This window comes from Pseudochaenichthys georgianus, chromosome 13 (genome assembly GCF_902827115.2).
Source record: "Pseudochaenichthys georgianus chromosome 13, fPseGeo1.2, whole genome shotgun sequence".
Lineage (NCBI taxonomy): Eukaryota > Metazoa > Chordata > Actinopteri > Perciformes > Channichthyidae > Pseudochaenichthys > Pseudochaenichthys georgianus.
This window is the reverse complement of record NC_047515.1, coordinates 20,848,821-20,866,507: the sequence shown is the minus strand read 5'-3', so window position 1 is coordinate 20,866,507 and position 17,687 is coordinate 20,848,821. Positions and strand designations below refer to the sequence as shown.

Below are 17,687 nucleotides of genomic sequence, written 5' to 3'. Positions count from 1 at the left end.
GTGGGGATGGAGGGGAGTGGGCAGAGGCATGGCACAGATGACTGGCTGATAAATTCACACTCATTCCAGCAGCTGTCTGGAAGAGTAAAGTGCCTGTATCTCTACACATGGCTGCCCTCCTGTTCCCGCATCACAACATACTGAATGAAACAGTCAGAGTGAAATACAGACCTTCAAAAGTCTCTGCTCTCTCTGAGGGGCTGTACAATCTGGCATGGAGGCCTCATCAGTCGCACTCAAAATGCAAAACAGCAACTATCCCCAACCAAATGTATGAAGTACACGAAAATCAGGAAATATTAGCAGACTGGCAGAAGTTCAGAGAAGGGTACCTTAGAATGAAGCTGGCTCCCTCTTTGAACTTTTCTCTCTTGTTTTCACATCAAAAGACATGAAAGGGGGAGCAAAAAGCTGGACAGCCAGCATCCAATTCCTCTCTCTTGAGTCACCGCTGTCTGCAGCAGTCGTGTCCTTTCAAAGAACAACCAGAACTATAGCCAGTCATTAACAATAACACGTTCTGCCTCTGCTCCTCTGATGCAGCATGCCTTTACCCAGCTCAGTCATTAAACCCTGATCCTCATGATGAAATGCTGTTTTAAGAATATTCACAAATGAGAAGTACTCAGTCTCAGGGTATAATTAGTGCTGTGCCATTCCTCCAAGACCCTTTGCATGGGAAGGTTTCAAACCCACTAATTTGACCATCTTTATTTTATTACCAAAGAAAGATCTCTTAGAAGCTCAGTGGAACTGATTGTATAATGATGCTGCAACATGACTTGAAAATAAGGCTGTGGTGACATATGAAGAGGTATATATGTCAATGTTCTAAGTAAATGAAAGTATTGATACACTTTAATTATTGAGTACCACTTTATATTGTGGCATCCTTTATCAAGTGTTTGCAAATCCTAACTGAATCATTTTCTAAAGCTTCATGAATGAATTAAAAGCCATGTTCACTTTGCTTTCCGAGGTCTAAAATAAAGGATACGTTTCAAGTGTGTGACTTTTAGAAATTGGTATCAGACTCACTACACTGTCTCCCTTTTCAATGTTTTACTTAGTTGCATTAGGAAAAGTTTCAAGCTGACATTTGTCTGGTACAGATGAATGAACCTTACAAACCCCTAATCAATAAAGTAAACATATTTCAGGGCAGTGCTTAACAGTGTCATTTTGGACTTACTGTAGCATCTGGACAGATAAGATAACGTGTTGTTATCATTGATTATTTGTTAGAAAATGGTTGTTGCTATGTGTTTTTTGGGCTTCAGTGAAACCAGCTTACACCAGGGAACGGCTGTCAATAACTCACTGATACCTTACATCATGTTGGAACCAAGATAACATGAAGAGCTGAAGGCTTAGCCCAGCTCTTCTACAAGGGAGTTAGTTTGTAGCTGGACAATCACAAAAAGAGGAGAGAGCTGCATACTGTAACTCACAACTCATGTTCCTGAGGAAGAAAACATGTGTTGCACATATAGTGTATACATGTATATTAATGGACAAACATGTCTACATTTCTGTACTTACATTTGTCCAAGCGTTTTTTCTACTGAACAATTATTATTATTATACATATTTACTTATTTTCTCTATATTTAGTGAAAATTCTTATGGTAGTGAATATATTAAACATAAAACCTGCAACTTACTTGTACACATTGTCACTGTGAACATGTTAGCATAAGCATTTAGCTCAAAGCTCTGATTTCATTTTCACAGAGCTGCTAACATGGAAAGTCTTGTTTTCGAGATCGTTTTCACCAGTTGGGTTTTATTTTCGGTGTTGATATAATTACATTTGGTAAAGTGCACCTCCGAGCATTGTAGATCTCAGTAAAAAGTTAATTAAAAAACAGACCAACTTAAGTGGCAACCAAGTGGTCTGAAACAAATGGAAATCTGCCGTTACATGTGGCGAAATGTTGATTTGAGAATTAAGAATAAAAGTAGTGGATCTGCATTGTGAGTGCATGGCTCTCTCCTCCTCGCCTGAAAATAAAACACCACCATAACAAACCACTCATGTCAATATACACAGACAGCAATGGGCAGCCAACCCACACACACACACACACACACACACACACACACACACACACACACACACACACACACACACACACACACACACACACACACACACACACACACACACACACACACACACACACACACACACACACACACACACACACACACACACACACACACACACACACACACACACAGAAGAAAGCACTTCCAAATGAACAGCAGGTAGCAGAAAAAAGAAAGAGTACCTGTCACGGTTTCAGCAGCTCCTGGTGCAGCACAGGAAGAGGATGAGCGTGGAAGAGAAGAGGAGAAAACAGAAAATAAGTTGTGAGCAGAGAGTTATATTACACTGGTAAAATACTTTTTCATTGGTGATAAATACCGCTGTTAAATTGTATCAAAGCTTCATATCATTTTTTTCTATTTACCACCTGTAAAGAGAAATACAAAAGGGATCATAATGAGTATTTATTTTAAGTTCTATTTTCCACAGGTGTTAACAATCCTAGACACAATGAGCGATTTTGCCTCCATTCTTCCAGCGCTATATTAATAAGGAGGAAAAGAGGGGATATATGAACCTTTTGTTTCTCCCCCCCCCTTGTGTCCCTTATTGAGATTCCAGCCATGCTTCCCTGGAGCAGCCACTGCCTGGAAGCGCTCCCCCAGGACCCTGCATGCCGTGTATCCTGGAGAAGAGAGCACCCATTCGGAACGGTGCCCACCCAAACTGGCATCTCACAGGGCATGGGAGACTGGCGTGTTCCCAAGTCCCCACAGCAGTGCTCAGGGCCTGCACCCTCGGGAGAGCTTCCATCATTCATTGTCTGCTATTCATAAGCAACACCCATCCTCTCTCTTTCTCTCGTTCACACACATCCTTGCCCTCTGCTGTACATCCATATCTAAACAAAAGAATTCCATATTCTATTTTATTGACATTTCACACACACTTTGTAGCTTCTTTACTCTGAGCAATGGGGGCTCTGGTGAAAAGCGTACAGTATGTTAAAGTGAATACTTGTCTCACTTGTCATTGCAGGCTTAATAAGGGTGTAAGGTATGACACATGTCCTTGTTATACTCCTTTGTGCATTCTCAATGTGTCAGCAATTCCCCCAGGACAAAAGAGGTTTGAGTGACAAATCTCACATGATGAGGACATTTTCGCGAACATTGTCCAGGAGGCCATGCCACTTTGAAAAACTTCAGGTGTCATTCAAAATGTTGTCTTTATTATGCGATACTTCAGCATAATGAGGCTTCTGGGGCAATTCTGCTTCAGCTGAGAGTGATCTGAACAAAACGAGGCCGCGAGCCTGATAGCCAGACTCAAACTCGAGCTTGAATGAGCACACCGTATGCGTCCCGGTCTAACCAGCCCTCAGGACAGCACATAATGAGGCTTTTGAGCTGCTTTAATTGCCAGGTAATTATAATGTTGTAGCAACATTATGTAAATGACTCATTATCATCTTGTATGTGTAGTATATCTGCCCTCATTTTACTTTACAAGAGAGTAACCCAGAAAAATGCATCACCCTGTCAACAGAGACCTACATCTTAACCGAGAGACTTGTGATGTAGTGCGGTGACACCTTCCTAACCCTTCAGGATGATCCACTTCCTGCTGGTGGCCTCTGAAGGGCCTATAAATAGCGTTGTGGTGTGTCTGCCGCGCTCACCTTCGCTCCTCTGTACCTGCAGCACATTAGGTAGAAGTTATGAGGTGCCAGCTCGCTTGTGATTAGGTGTCATGGCTGTCGCTCTGCTTAGACTGTGCTGATAGACAGATTTCTAGGGAAATGCGTGTGATGGCATTCGTGCGGGTGCTGCCGTTGCACCAATCTGTCAATCACGCTGGAGCAGAGCAGGCAGGCCAACCATCCTCCAAATAATCTCTGTCCTTGTCTCCTCGCCTCTTCTCCTTTTCATCCCGAGCGGTGTGTTGGAAAACAGAAAAAGTGGAACATTTCCCCGCTCCTAGATTGATGTTACATTTCCTGCTGGAAACACTCTCATTGTGAACATTTGAAAGGGTGTATTTTTGCACTACATTATGTTTTCTGTAAGACGCAGGATCCAGGTGCTCCGTCATTCAGGCATCTGTGTTTAACCCGTTGCCACCCCAACAAATTCAGAATAAACTGCACTTTTTAGTCACTGAGGCAAACTAAGATCTCAGGAGACAGGCCGCCTGTGTGGTAAGAGTGGCATATAGTCCTCCCCCCCATGTCTCTCTCTCTGTGGCTGCTGCTCAGTAAAAGCAGTGGGGTAACACTAATGAGGCAACATTTCTTCTCAGTACTAGTGTGATGCCTTTGAATTAATGTTCTTCCTTTCAGGTAAAACATTCCCTTGCTTATTTATGCTCATGATCTGCAGCGTGTTGCATGTCAAACTAGTGTGTGATCGCACTACATAAGAGGACATAACAGAGCTGCGTGCTGGAACTCTGTGTACTTCCCCGTAGAGATCCACATGGGCTGCCATTGTGAGGGTGTGTGTGTGTGTGTGTGTGTGTGTGTGTGTGTGTGTGTGTGTGTGTGTGTGTGTGTGTGTGTGTGTGTGTGTGTGTGTGTGTGTGTGTGTGTGTGTAATGATGCTGTCTCACTGTGTGGAGCCCACTGTGTTTTCATTTAATTAGATGGATCAGAGGTAGGCTTCAAACTTTTTTCTCTTCAAGGAAGTCGGATGAAGCAGTGAGCTCCTGCAGAGTGGACCCAATAAACACGGACGACTTGTAAGGTCAGGATTTTCACAAAAGAAACCCATCAAAGAGTTTCGGCTGTCCTCGCAAAAAGATAAAAAATGGTGCCCGGGAATTTGTTGTTTCCATATTCAGTTTTAAATGCACATTAAATACTTCATTCAATACCTATACTGTAGATACATAAATGCCCTTGTATACGCAAACTGTTACTGGAGATTTGACAAAACAATCTCTCATCTCAGGGTTCATTTGATAGCATCATTTCACAGAGCTTTCAACCTCATCACTTGATCTTTATCTGCAGACGCAATAATTACATTTCAACATATCCAGCTAAATGGCAACTGTGCAAACTCCATACAAGAGCTAAAAGGATTCATCTATGGACAGAAAAAGATATGACTACGTTTAACTATGTTCTTGTTTTTTATGAGAGAAAACAGAATACCTTAGGGTTTTATTTGACAAAACAAGCAATCTTTCGTGTGAACATTTGGGATTAAGCCATTTCTGGCTTGCACTTTTCACTATTTAACTATTTAACATTTAAATACATAACGGTTAATTGAGAAAGATGATTAATTGAGGAGAACAATGAATATGTATCGCATACTTCCTATGCGTGTGAAGAAATCATAGAGTTCAAAATGGTGTCATACAATTAAAAGCTCTGGGAGGGGAACTTGAGTTTAGACAAAAGAAAAAGCCCACAAATGTACAGCTACGTGGACACTTTAATTTAAACAGCATACATTATTCAGTAAGAAACATTTTATTTTGTGCATAATTCAGTAATTTATTTGTATCTGCAACCTGCATCTATTATTTTCAGCTCTCAGCTACAACTTAATCCAGCCCAACCTGTCAGTATATTGAAAATCACTCACCTGCAAAGACTTTAGGGAATACATAGATTAATTCTCCCCGGAGTCAACAAAAAAAATTAATCAGGTTGGCTTACCGGAGACGCAAAGCATGTTCCTGCACGATAAACTGTAATAAGGAGATTTTGCCTGTATCCCCACAGAGGTTGTTAATTGCTTACTGTTAATGGGATATGCTTTGTAAATGTCCAATCTATGACCCGAATGTTGTTCTCATGGAAAGCCAAGAGGACACATACTGTTGAAGACAGTTTTTACTCTGAGAGATTAAGGGATAATCCTTCAGAAATGCTGGCAGATAAAAAGCAGATATATTCAATTAAGTGCCCTGCCTCCTATTAGTAAAGGCACATACACAATGATAGTTGCATGTTTCCTATGAATAAAGGCTTATTATCAGACATGTCAGCATCAGTAATGTCTTTGAACACCAAAGAAAAAGTGTTACCTCAAAGGTGTGTGTCCTGTCACTCACATCACGCATGAAAGTGTCTCTGCGGCTGACACGCACATAAAACGAAACCCCAAACAGCAACGAGCCGCTTTAATGACAACTCAGGTAGCGTTCTGCTCTCACAGTCGTGTCAAGAGAAAAGAGCGTGCTAACACATTTCTGACTACTGTAGATGCCAGCCTGCAGTGCCACACAGACACCCATGACAGACACCAAGCTCTCTCTGTTATTCAAATAAACAGGCTTCAAAATGCAAAAATAAAAATAAAAGGAAAAATATAATAAGACAGCGGTTGCTTAATATCACGGTGACACATCTATCGAAAGGTAATTTGGCATAATAAAACAAGACTTCTATGAGGCCGGATATCTCAAATCAACATGAAATAAGGCAGGAGAAATGTTATACTAACAGACTATTAAGTCATGCTGATTTTGACAAATGCTGTAACTTCAGAGGTCGATAAATCACAAAGCAACTGCAATCGCTGGGAGGTACAATGATTTCCCTTTTCCTACGAGGCACAATCATTCACTCTGTTATGTTAACAAGACTGGTTGACTGAGCATGGACTTAAGCGCAGCAGCGGCAGTGTGCTCTGCACCCAAAAACCAATGCAGCAGAGACACTCGCGCTTAAAGCCGAAGCAAAGCTTAACCTCCGGCAAAGTGACACATCACATCTCATTTGGATTGTCTATATCGGGTGACACTGCATCTTTTTCTGTTCTTCTCCTCAGAGGGAGCAGGCACTGCTAGAGAGCATCTTTCCAGCCCTGTTCTGACTTTCTTTTTCTTTTAGAGGAAAGTTGTGGCAGGAGCGTTTCATTCGTTATCACAGGAGAGAAACCGGAGCTCTGATTCAAAGCGCAGCCCTGCCCGGATCAAAACACTCGCAGAGCGTTCGAATCAAAGCCTCCTAAGAGTCTTGAGGAAGAGATTGTTGCTATTGTGTAATGTAATGCCTCACCTATAGTATGATTTCTTGCCAGCAAAGCTCACATGAGCAATCTTCACGGAAGCTACGTGTGGGTGCTCTCTGTCTGCCAGCATATCTGCTTACTCACTGTGAATACACATACATCTGCACAATACTTGTATATAATAGTGTGTGTGTGTGTGTGTGTGTGTGTGTGTGTGTGTGTGTGTGTGTGTGTGTGTGTGTGTGTGTGTGTGTGTGTGTGTGTGTGTGTGTGTGTGTGTGTGTGTGTGTGTGTGTGTGTGTGTGTGTGTGTGTGTGTGTGAGAGGGGTAATTAGGACATTAGGAGAAGCTTCTGACAGGCTTGTCATCTCCACAGCATGCCCCGTGGAAAGGAGGTGGTCAGAGGGGTAAGTGGGGGTCCGGCAGGGTCAGGAGACAGCTGCTGCACCACCACTCACTGTCTGGAAGCTCTCAGAGAATATTAAACCACTGGAGCCTCGGCCAAGAAGCTTCCTCATTTATGGAATACACAAAGCTGTTTAACAAGGAGGTAGTGACTAATTTATTCCCACTGTTATAAAAGTGTTATCGTTTATTAGCCTGAAACATGAGAGCATAAACATAGAAAGACCAAAATAGATAGCGATGGCATCGATGTAATTGAGGTTATTTTGTAAATCAGCGAATTTAGAACGGTATGATTGGTGCTCTCGGTTTTTTTTTTCTCATGATGATGAATCGGTATGGTCTCGCCTGTCCCCAGCAGAGGGAGGCTCTATTATCACAATATGAGGCATATTAAATACATTCCAAAAGGCTGATGACCTTGGTGATGGCATACCATTAATTGTATGGATGGATTATTATTACCACAACAATAACACGCCTCTTTTCTTTCCCACTCTTCCCAACACCTGTGCTCATTCTCTGGCTGCCACTGCTCATACACTCATAATCACATCTATCAGCCCAAAACGTTAACTGCACCCGGGGACGCTAAACACGTCCATTTGTTTGCAGATGTAATGTCTTTTGTGTGCCTCAATCAGGCACCTGTCAGAACCACACCTGCTACCTCTGTGCTAAGGAAAAAGGAGAGGGAAGGCCTTTTGTTTCCTCACAGAGTTTATAATCAGCACGTTGTTTCCAATCTTCTTCCACCATTTTTCAATTTCCCATTTCCCTTTTCTCAGTCAAATCACTGCTATCAATCAGGAGCATGTTTGAGAGGGGAGAGAGCGCGCGTGTGTGTGTGTGTGTGTGTGTGTGTGTGTGTGTGTGTGTGTGTGTGTGTGTGTGTGTGTGTGTGTGTGTGTGTGTGTGTGTGTGTGTGTGTGTGTGTGTGTGTGTGTGTGTGTGTGTGTGTGTGTGTGTGTGTGTACGTGTTAGAGAGCGAGAAAGAGGGGGAAGTTCCTTGATGGAACCGTCTCCAGCCCTAGGCCTCATTAGTCAGAGACTGCCGGAGGAAATGTGTGTGTGAATGTGAACGCATATGTGTGTGATAGAAATGAATACTGGTAGAGTGTGTCTGTCAATATGAGGCCATTTAACAACCCCCATTCCATCCAAATGATGCACAGCGGACATTATGCTCTCTATTTGAGTTCTCCTCAAAATGGATACTCAACCCAGTATGTTCTATTATATTCTGCCCTTTACCTCCACTGTGCTTACTGATATCATTGCAGAAGATGACCTATCACGTCTGAAAAACTATTTATGTGCAAACATGACAACATATTTTCCGTATCAGCGTGCCCATGCTGTGAAAACGTCTCAGAAATGAATGCGGTTGACTGATGTGGCAGTCAATAGGAATCAAACCGTGACAGCTGCATAGGCACAAGCCATATTGATCTCACGTTACAAGAAGCGCTCGCAGTGCATCGACATATTTGAAGAGAGTCAACTTCGTCGCTTTGATGGTGTGTTTCACTGAACATGCCCACTCTTACTACAGTAATAGCACCTGTTAACATTCATGAGGCACAAATTAGGCAACAAACGTTGAATAAAGGACGAGCAAACACAGTTCCAGATTATTGCCAACGTGGGAATATGGTCGATATTTCACTGAGTGTATTGATTATGAAAAAAGGTCTATCTGAAGTGGCCATACAAAATGGCAACTATTGTAAATTCACAATGGCAGGGTAATATACGGCTTCACTGCTTTCATTTATTCACAGCTTGACATTTCCTCCCTTCCGCAGAGTGTGCTCTAACTGTGTGCCAATGGCCACATCATTTAGACTGGACCTGCATGAATATTTAACATTAGTGCCTGGCTCGTAGCTCGCAGAAAATGAATTATTTTCAGCGGGCTCTGCAGAGGCACTGTTGAAACCCCTCACTCCGGTGATGAATCGCTGGAGAGTTTATGTTGTATTAAGCAGGCAAAACAAATGGCTATCAATCATTTGAAGCCTTCCTTGCTTGCCAGCTACACATATCCCATTCCCCTTTTACAGAGCTTCAGTTGGTTTCCAGAGGGATCAGTTTCCTGCCTCAGGTAAAAAAAAGGTCAGCCTCGAGTTCACTGCTGTTGACAAGCCCTCTGTGGAAGAGGAAGAGAAACACATACGAAGCATTTTATATTAGTATAGTGTATTCATGTACTGCTGACATTGCTGCCACTATGCTGCTTGTATAGTAAATATTGTTGCTTACTTTTTCAGTATTTTTATTATTTAAGTTTTACTTTCTCAACTTTTTCAATCATTATGTCCAATGCAGGCTTAAATGATAGTTTATTACATATTACAATACACTTTTTTGAGGCAACAGTGCATTTTTAAACTCTAATAATTAGCCTCATTAATAATAAGAAGATGTCAGTTTTCACTGTAAGATTTAAAATTGATAGGACTGTGACTTATATGTATTTTATTATGAATGATTGTGTTTTCTTTTTACCTGATATGATGATAATGATGATATAAAATGCCTTAACACCAGTCTGACAGAGATTGCAATCTAAGTGTAACAGTTCCAGAGGTTCCAAATGCCCCAAATACTGGCAAATAGTCTGGCAAGATTAGGTGGCAACAAATATACAATAATGCACACAAAGTGAAGAATATTTGGTATGTATAAAATTAACCTTTAATCAGTGTGGTTTAAATGAATAGTTGAAACAAGAACATGTTTAAGAGATGTATTGAATGTATTGATGCATCGACATCATCTATCTTCAAATCAATCCAGAAATAAAAGGTTCTGCAGATTTTTTTTAATGAAAGCTTTGTTGTTCAGCATAGATCAATAGGTGCTCATCAAATAGCAGCCTACGTGTACTATCAGGTGAAGGGGCATAGTCCAGGTTGTTGTTAAGTCTGTATGAAGAAAAGGCCTATAATTGCCATGCCAAGGTCGCCGGTGCAAAGGTGTGAAGATTGAAAAGTAATAGAGGGCCTTCTGTATAAATGATGTTTCCTGCAAAATTCAAAAGGCTAAGAGATCAAACCTGCGTAAAGGAAAAGTTATTTTAGATGAAATAGTGAAAGCTTAGATTGCAACCAACATGGGCTTTTTATCAGCATGGAGCTCTGGGGATAAATAATAGACAATTAAAATAGCTTTTCATGCATCCCCTACCTGCTTTGAGTCGTTGTATTTGATTGGCTACGTAATTAGCCTAACATTGGTTAATTGCTGGTTAATGTACCTCTAATTGCAATCACATAACCCTCTCGTCTGCCAATCAGTCATTTAAAAAATAATAAAAATCATTTATACATTCAGTAAGCTAAAACACACGAGCAAACAAGTAAGTGCAGGCAAACCCAGGGTGACACACAGTTTACAGATTCTCGGATTGCTTGACAGTTTCATTAAGACAGATTACCGTGACCCTGAAGTTTTAATCTTTAAGATAAAGTGAAGCTGGTTTTACTCCCATCCTCAAGGATGCACTTCATTTCCAACAACATCCAACCTGAGATGAGATTTGGCCTTTCTCAAATACAATCTGAATTGCTCCAATTGATTAAACAGAAACTGGCAGGCTGAACAGAGCAGAGCCGAGTATAAACCGTCCACACGGCCAGTGGCAACTGTGGACACAAGATTGAGGGTAAGATATCTGTGAGTGGCCTGGCACCTGAGTCAGAGAGATAGTCCTGCTTACTTGGGAAAGGGAGGGGGGGAGGTCAGACTGTGTGGCTGGCTTTGCCTGTGTTTTCCCTTCAGGTGAATATTTTATGGATGTGCGATACAGTTCAGATGACAGTTTGAGATGACTGAGTCGCCGGCGTGCAGACAGGAAGAGTTCAGTTATTTTTTTAGAAGGGAGGGAGTTCGGCGCAGTCGAGACTGAGGCTGAATCTGAGAAATGCGTTAGTAGCTGTTAATGTGAGGATGCTCAAAATGACTAACGTTTTTGAATGCACATTTATGCGTGGACATGCGAGCATAGTGAGTGCTATCTGCATTCGGAGCCCATGAAAAGGAAGAGGCACCGGCAGTACAGATGTGCCTCTCTCGAGCTCGACATGAAACACAGGAAACGGCCTCTTTGATCATTACCTACCTGTCAGTCTGCCCTCCACAGGGACTGCCTGTTACGACTGCTGATGCGCTGCACTGACAGGCCAGAAACACACTCGCAAACTCAAACATATCGAGAGAAAAGGCGGCACAGAGGGGATGTAACAATGACGACCAGTGGTGTGGGCAAAGTACGCGGTTAATATTCTATATTTGGATTCCAATTAGCCCCAGTGACTGTGAGGCTTGCTGGGGGTCCGCATCTGAATATGTACCAACCATAGACTGTATAACAGGCAATTTAGTCATTTAGTTTATGTTAGAGAAAACAAGCAGGAACTCAGCATGTTTCTTGAAGAAGTGAGTCAAAATCAAATGAGCTTTTCCAAGTGTATTTGTGTGACTAACTGCTTCTACAGTAGATATCCCAAAACTAAGTGAAACGTCTAGAAACATGAAAAATATGTTTGGACAGCCTCCTGAGGTTTCATGAGCACGAGCCTCTGAGGAGATCCACGCTCCCTGTGCTTTGATATCGTTGATGGTGTTTCTACATGAAACGGTTCACAACGAGCTCTGTGGAATATCTTGCTTATTCAGTTCAGTTGTTCTTTTATGGAATTGTAAGTCAATAAATCGAATGTAAGTCAATAAATCGAATGTAATATATCCAATAATCACTAAGTTACGCTCAGTTTAATCAATGATAGAAAAGGGTCCCTCTGAAGAACCAGCACCTTATCGTGGTAGAGAGGTTTGTGTGCCCTCTCCTCTCTGAAGAACCAGCACCTTATCGTGGTAGAGAGGTTTGTGTGCCCTGATGAACCTGGGGGCTGTGTTGTCTGGAACCTTGTGTTCCTGGTAGGGTCTCCCATGGCAAATTGGTCTCAGGCAAGGGGCCAGACTAAGATTGGTTCAAAAGACCTCATGAAAGGAAAAACAAGAAGTGAGGATACCCGGCCCGGAGGAAGCCCGGGGTCCCCTTCTGGAGCCAGGCCCAGAAGGAGGACTCGTCGGCGAGCGTCTGGTGGCCGGGCTTGCCACGGAGCCCGGCCGGGCCCAGCCCGAAAAGGCAACGTGGGCAACACCTCCGCTTCTCTGTCCCGCGGGCCCACCACCTACGGGAAACATCGATGGGGTCGGGTGCGCTGCCAGACGGGTGGCAGTGAAAGCGGAGGGTCTCGACGGACCAGACCCGGGCGGCAGAAGCTGGCTTTGGGGACGTGGAACGTCACCTCTCTGGGGGGGAAGGAGCCGGAGCTTGTGCGGGAGGTGGAGCGGTACCAGTTGGATCTGGTTGGGCTCACCTCTACGCACAGCGTCGGCTCTGGAACCTTACTTCTGGATAGGGGTTGGACTCTATTCTTCTCCGGAGTTGCTCAAGGTGTGAGGCGCCGGGCGGGTGTGGGGATACTCACAAGTCCCCGGTTAGGTGCTTCGTTGTTGGAGTTTACCCCAGTGGACGAGAGGGTCGCCTCCCTACGCCTGCGGGTTATGGGGGGGAAAACTCTGACTGTTGTGTGTGCTTATGCACCCAACAGCAGTTCAGAGTATTCGGCCTTCTTGGAGACCCTGGAAAGAGTCCTGTATGGGGCTCCTGAAGGGGACTCCTTAGTCTTGCTGGGAGACTTCAACGCACATGTGGGCAATGATGGAGACACTTGGAGGGGCGTGATTGGGAGGAACGGCCCCCCTGATCTGAACCGGAGTGGTGGTTTGTTACTGGACTTCTGTGCTAGTCATGGATTGGCCATAACAAACACCATGTTCGAACATAAGGATGCTCATAAGTGTACGTGGTACCAGAGCACCCTAGGCAGAAGGTCCATGATCGATTTCGTTATCGTATCATCGGACCTGAGGCCGTATGTTTTGGACACTCGGGTAAAGAGAGGGGCGGAGTTGTCAACTGATCACCATCTGGTGGTGAGTTGGGTCGAGTGGCGGGGGAAGCCTCTGGATAGACCTGGTAAGCCCAAACGTGTAGTTCGGGTGAACTGGGAACGTCTGGAGGAGGCCCAAGTTCAGGAGGCCTTCAACTCACACCTCCGGCGGAGCTTTTCGGGCATTCCTGTGGAGGTTGGGGACATTGAACCAGAGTGGTCGGTGTTCAAAGCCTCTATTGCCGAAGCCGCGGTGGGGAGCTGTGGTCTCAAGGTCTTAGGTGCCTCAAGGGGCGGTAACCCTCGAACCTCCTGGTGGACACCGGTGGTCAGGGAAGCCGTCCGACTGAAGAAGGAGGCCTTCAGGGATTTGTTATCCCGGGGGACTCCCGAAGCAGTTGCAAGGTACCGACAGGCCCGAAGGGCAGCAGCCTCATCCGTGGCCGAGGCAAAGCAGCGGGTGTGGGAGAAGTTCGGAGAAGACATGGAGAAGGACTTTCGGGCGGCACCAAAGTTGTTCTGGAAAACTGTCCGACACCTCAGGAGGGGGAAGCAGGGAACCATCCAAGCTGTGTACAGTAAGGATGGGACGTTGTTGACCTCAACTGATGGAGTGTTGGGACGTTGGAAGGAACACTTTGAGGAACTCCTGAACCCGACAACTCCGCCCTCTATGTTAGAGGCAGAGCTGGAGTATGACGGGGGATCAACGCCAATCTCCCGGGGGGAGGTCACTGAGGTCGTCAAACAACTCCACAGTGGCAAAGCCCCGGGGGTGGATGAGATCCGCCCGGAAATGCTGAAGGCTCTGGGTGTTGAGGGACTGTCATGGTTGACACGTCTCATCAACGTTGCGTGGAAGTCGGAAACGGTACCGAAGGAGTGGCAGACCGGGGTGGTGGTCCCCCTTTTCAAAAAGGGGGATCAGAGGGTGTGTGCCAATTACAGAGGCATCACACTACTCAGCCTCCCCGGGAAAGTTTACTCCAAGGTACTCGAAAGGAGGGTCAGGCCGATTGTCGAACCTCAGATTGAGGAGGAACAATGCGGATTCCGTCCTGGTCGTGGAACGACGGATCAGCTTTTTACTCTCGCAAGGATCCTGGAGGGGGCCTGGGAGTACGCTTATCCGGTCTACATGTGTTTTGTAGACTTGGAGAAGGCGTATGACCGGGTTCCCAGGGAGTTACTGTGGGAGGTGCTGCGGGAGTATGGGGTGAGGGGGTCTCTACTCAGGGCCATCCAATCTCTGTACTCCCAAAGCGAGAGCTGTGTCCGGGTCCTCGGCAGTAAGTCGGACCCATTTCCGGTGAGGGTTGGCCTCCGCCAGGGCTGCGCTTTGTCACCAATCCTGTTTGTAATATACATGGATCGGATTTCGAGGCGTAGTCGTGGGGGGGGGGGTCTGCAGTTCGGTGGACTAAGGATTGCACCACTGCTTTTTGCAGATGATGTGGTTCTGATGGCTTCATCGGTCTGCGACCTTCAGCACTCACTGGATCGGTTCGCAACCGAGTGTGAAGCGGCTGGGATGAGGATCAGCACCTCCAAATCTGAGGCCATGGTTCTCAGCAGGAAACCGATGGACTGTCCACTCCAAGTAGGGAATGAGTCCTTACCCCAAGTGAAGGAGTTCAAGTATCTCGGGGTCTTGTTCTCGAGTGAGGGATCAATGGAGCGTGAGATGGGCCGGAGAATCGGAGCAGCGGGAGCGGTATTGCAGTCGCTTTACCGCACCGTTGTGACGAAAAGGGAGCTGAGCCGGAAGGCAAAGCTCTCTGTCTACCGGGCCATTTTCGTTCCTACCCTCACCTATGGTCATGAAGGATGGGTCATGACCGAAAGAACGAGATCGCGGATACAAGCGGCCGAGATGGGTTTCCTCCGCCGGGTGGCTGGTGTCTCCCTTAGAGATAAGGTGAGAAGTTCGGTCATCAGGGAGGGACTCGGAGTTGAGCCGCTCCTCCTTCGCGTCGAAAGAAGCCAGTTGAGGTGGTTCGGGCACCTAGTTAGGATGCCACCTGGGCGCCTCCCTAGGGAGGTGTTCCAGGCACGTCCAGCTGGGAAGAGACCAAGGGGTAGACCTAGGACCAGGTGGAGGGATTATATCTCTTCGCTGGCCTGGGAGCGCCTTGGGATCCCCCAGTCAGAGCTGGTTGATGTCGCCAGGGAAAAGAAAGTTTGGGGCTCTCTGCTGGAACTGCTGCCCCCGCGACCCGACCACGGATAAGCGGGAGAAGATGGATGGATGGAGAAAAGGGTCCCTGAAGGAAAATTGGAAGGTTGGAAACGCCTGATACAAAAAAAGATCCCTACTTTCTGAACATGACCAATATGGATTGAATTAACAGTAGATCCTGAAATGTGTACTTAAATTACTTCTATGAAATGATTGGCCAAACAATAGTTTAACATGGGAGAATTGTAAATATTATCTTTCATCACTGACACTACAAACAAGATGTTATCGACTTTGACACTGGCCTTAAAGCTGTAATACTAAAACTAACTAAATGGCTAGAAACCACTACAGGTAGATAAGAAAATGCTTATTTTTTTTGTCATTTGGAGGACCTCACCTTTAAAGACTAAGCTACTTCTACAAAGAACTGCAGGAACACTGGCTTCAGCCTCCAATCATGTGAACACCTGCTGGCTTTTCTGACTGAAACTTTTTTAACCAACTCCTGATGCTAGACTTTCAACATGTTTGCTAATACAGTGTATCCTTATTGTCTGTTTTGCCTGTGTACAGTATGTGTGGGTTAAGAACAGTTTGTGAACAGATTCAAAAGGAAGACTTCAGAGGCTCAGTTTGCTAAGCTTGTTAGGGGGATATCTGCACCTATATGATTAATCAAAGCAGTTCTAACTTGTCATTCCCTCTGTTGCGTTTGATGCTTTTTCACCACCATCCCTGTTGCCTTTGTACACTTTATTTTTCTGCCACCACTGTTTGCTGATTTCACAAGTTAAAGTTACGTCTTTAATCTTTATGTGCCTCCAACTGGTACAAAGTGTCAACAATGCACAATATAATGCAGCAGGACAAACACATTTATATACGTGTTGGCTGTGTTTCTATTTCAGGCGTCCATTGTTAGCACCAGCCACGGGTGGTCACATTTGGTTGCAGCAATTTGCACAGTTAAAGTTGTAATGGCTTTTCCACATCTTTCTCAGAAACAGCTAAGACACCTCTGTAACTACTTTGGGGATACACTGCGCAACCACAACCCTGACACCATTAGCATATATTGTACTGTCAATTGAACACTAATGTTTGCAGCTTATTCTAATGTGAAGGAGTCAACTTGTTTGGAGAGTAGAATGAGAAAATGAGGACAGAGGAAACATGAAGCTTTGATGTTGTGTGGAAAAACATTATATTGTATATCATGCAAAAACTCCTGATGCAGTCGCACATAATGTCATGCTCCAGATCAGAGCGCCAGATCTCGCAGCACAACATCAAAGACTCCTTACGCCAAGCAAACCAGCGTCCAACTGACTCACACATATTCACGGGAGCTTACTGCATCTGTACCTTCAAGTCAGCAAACATACTAATAAGATCACATCACACAGCGCTCGCTTATCTCCCTCTGCACTCCTCACCTCAGATAAAGAAGACGTATCCGTCACTGCCTCACTTGTCAGTGCACATTTAGAACATCATTTAACATAAAGAATGTAAATTCAAACACATTATCTGAATACATAATGCAATGATTCATGTTGTGCACAGCGGGGTAGGATCTATCCAGACCCCTGTTAGTGCTACATTATTTGATTTGTATTGCTAATGGATGGATGGGTAAGCAGCATTTTAATGTTGTGGTTCATTGAGGTTGTGGATGCTTTTTTACATATTTTTATTTAATTCAATGTAAAACAATATATCAAATTGAAATGCTTTTTTTAGACTTTAATATTAATTATAGTGAAGTAAAATACTTGAAATGTATTAGAAGTGTTAAAACTCTAAGAAACTTCCTGCCACGGCAGGAATGTGTCCAATTAAAGGCTAGGGCTTGGTATTGTTTTACACATACCTTGTATGTAGTTGAAACAACACCAGCAATCATACAGGAATTTAGCCTAAAATAATATATAATCTATAATTGGAAAACAAATTTAAATTGTGAACAAAAACTCAGGCCAAAGAATGAGTTAGCAAGCTTATTAATCTGACCAGGTTTTCGATGTCAGTTTAAAGTACTTGACCGTTTTGAAACCTCCGTAGGACATAATGTAGATTTAGTTTGTTACCAACACAAATATTAAAATGAT

The 17,687-nt window shown here is 44.3% G+C and overlaps 1 protein-coding gene across 3 annotated transcripts in view; it reads right to left on the bottom strand.

Moving 5' to 3' along the window:
- cadm1b (cell adhesion molecule 1b) overlaps window positions 1-17,687 on the bottom strand; it is a 149,977-nt gene that overhangs the window by 45,812 nt on the left and 86,478 nt on the right. For all 3 annotated transcript variants that reach the window (XM_034098114.2, XM_071205142.1, XM_071205141.1), the window contains exon 2: window positions 2,295-2,315. In XM_034098114.2, coding sequence (XP_033954005.1) covers window positions 2,295-2,315 — 21 coding nt within the window. The remainder of the gene's footprint in view (window positions 1-2,294; window positions 2,316-17,687) is intronic.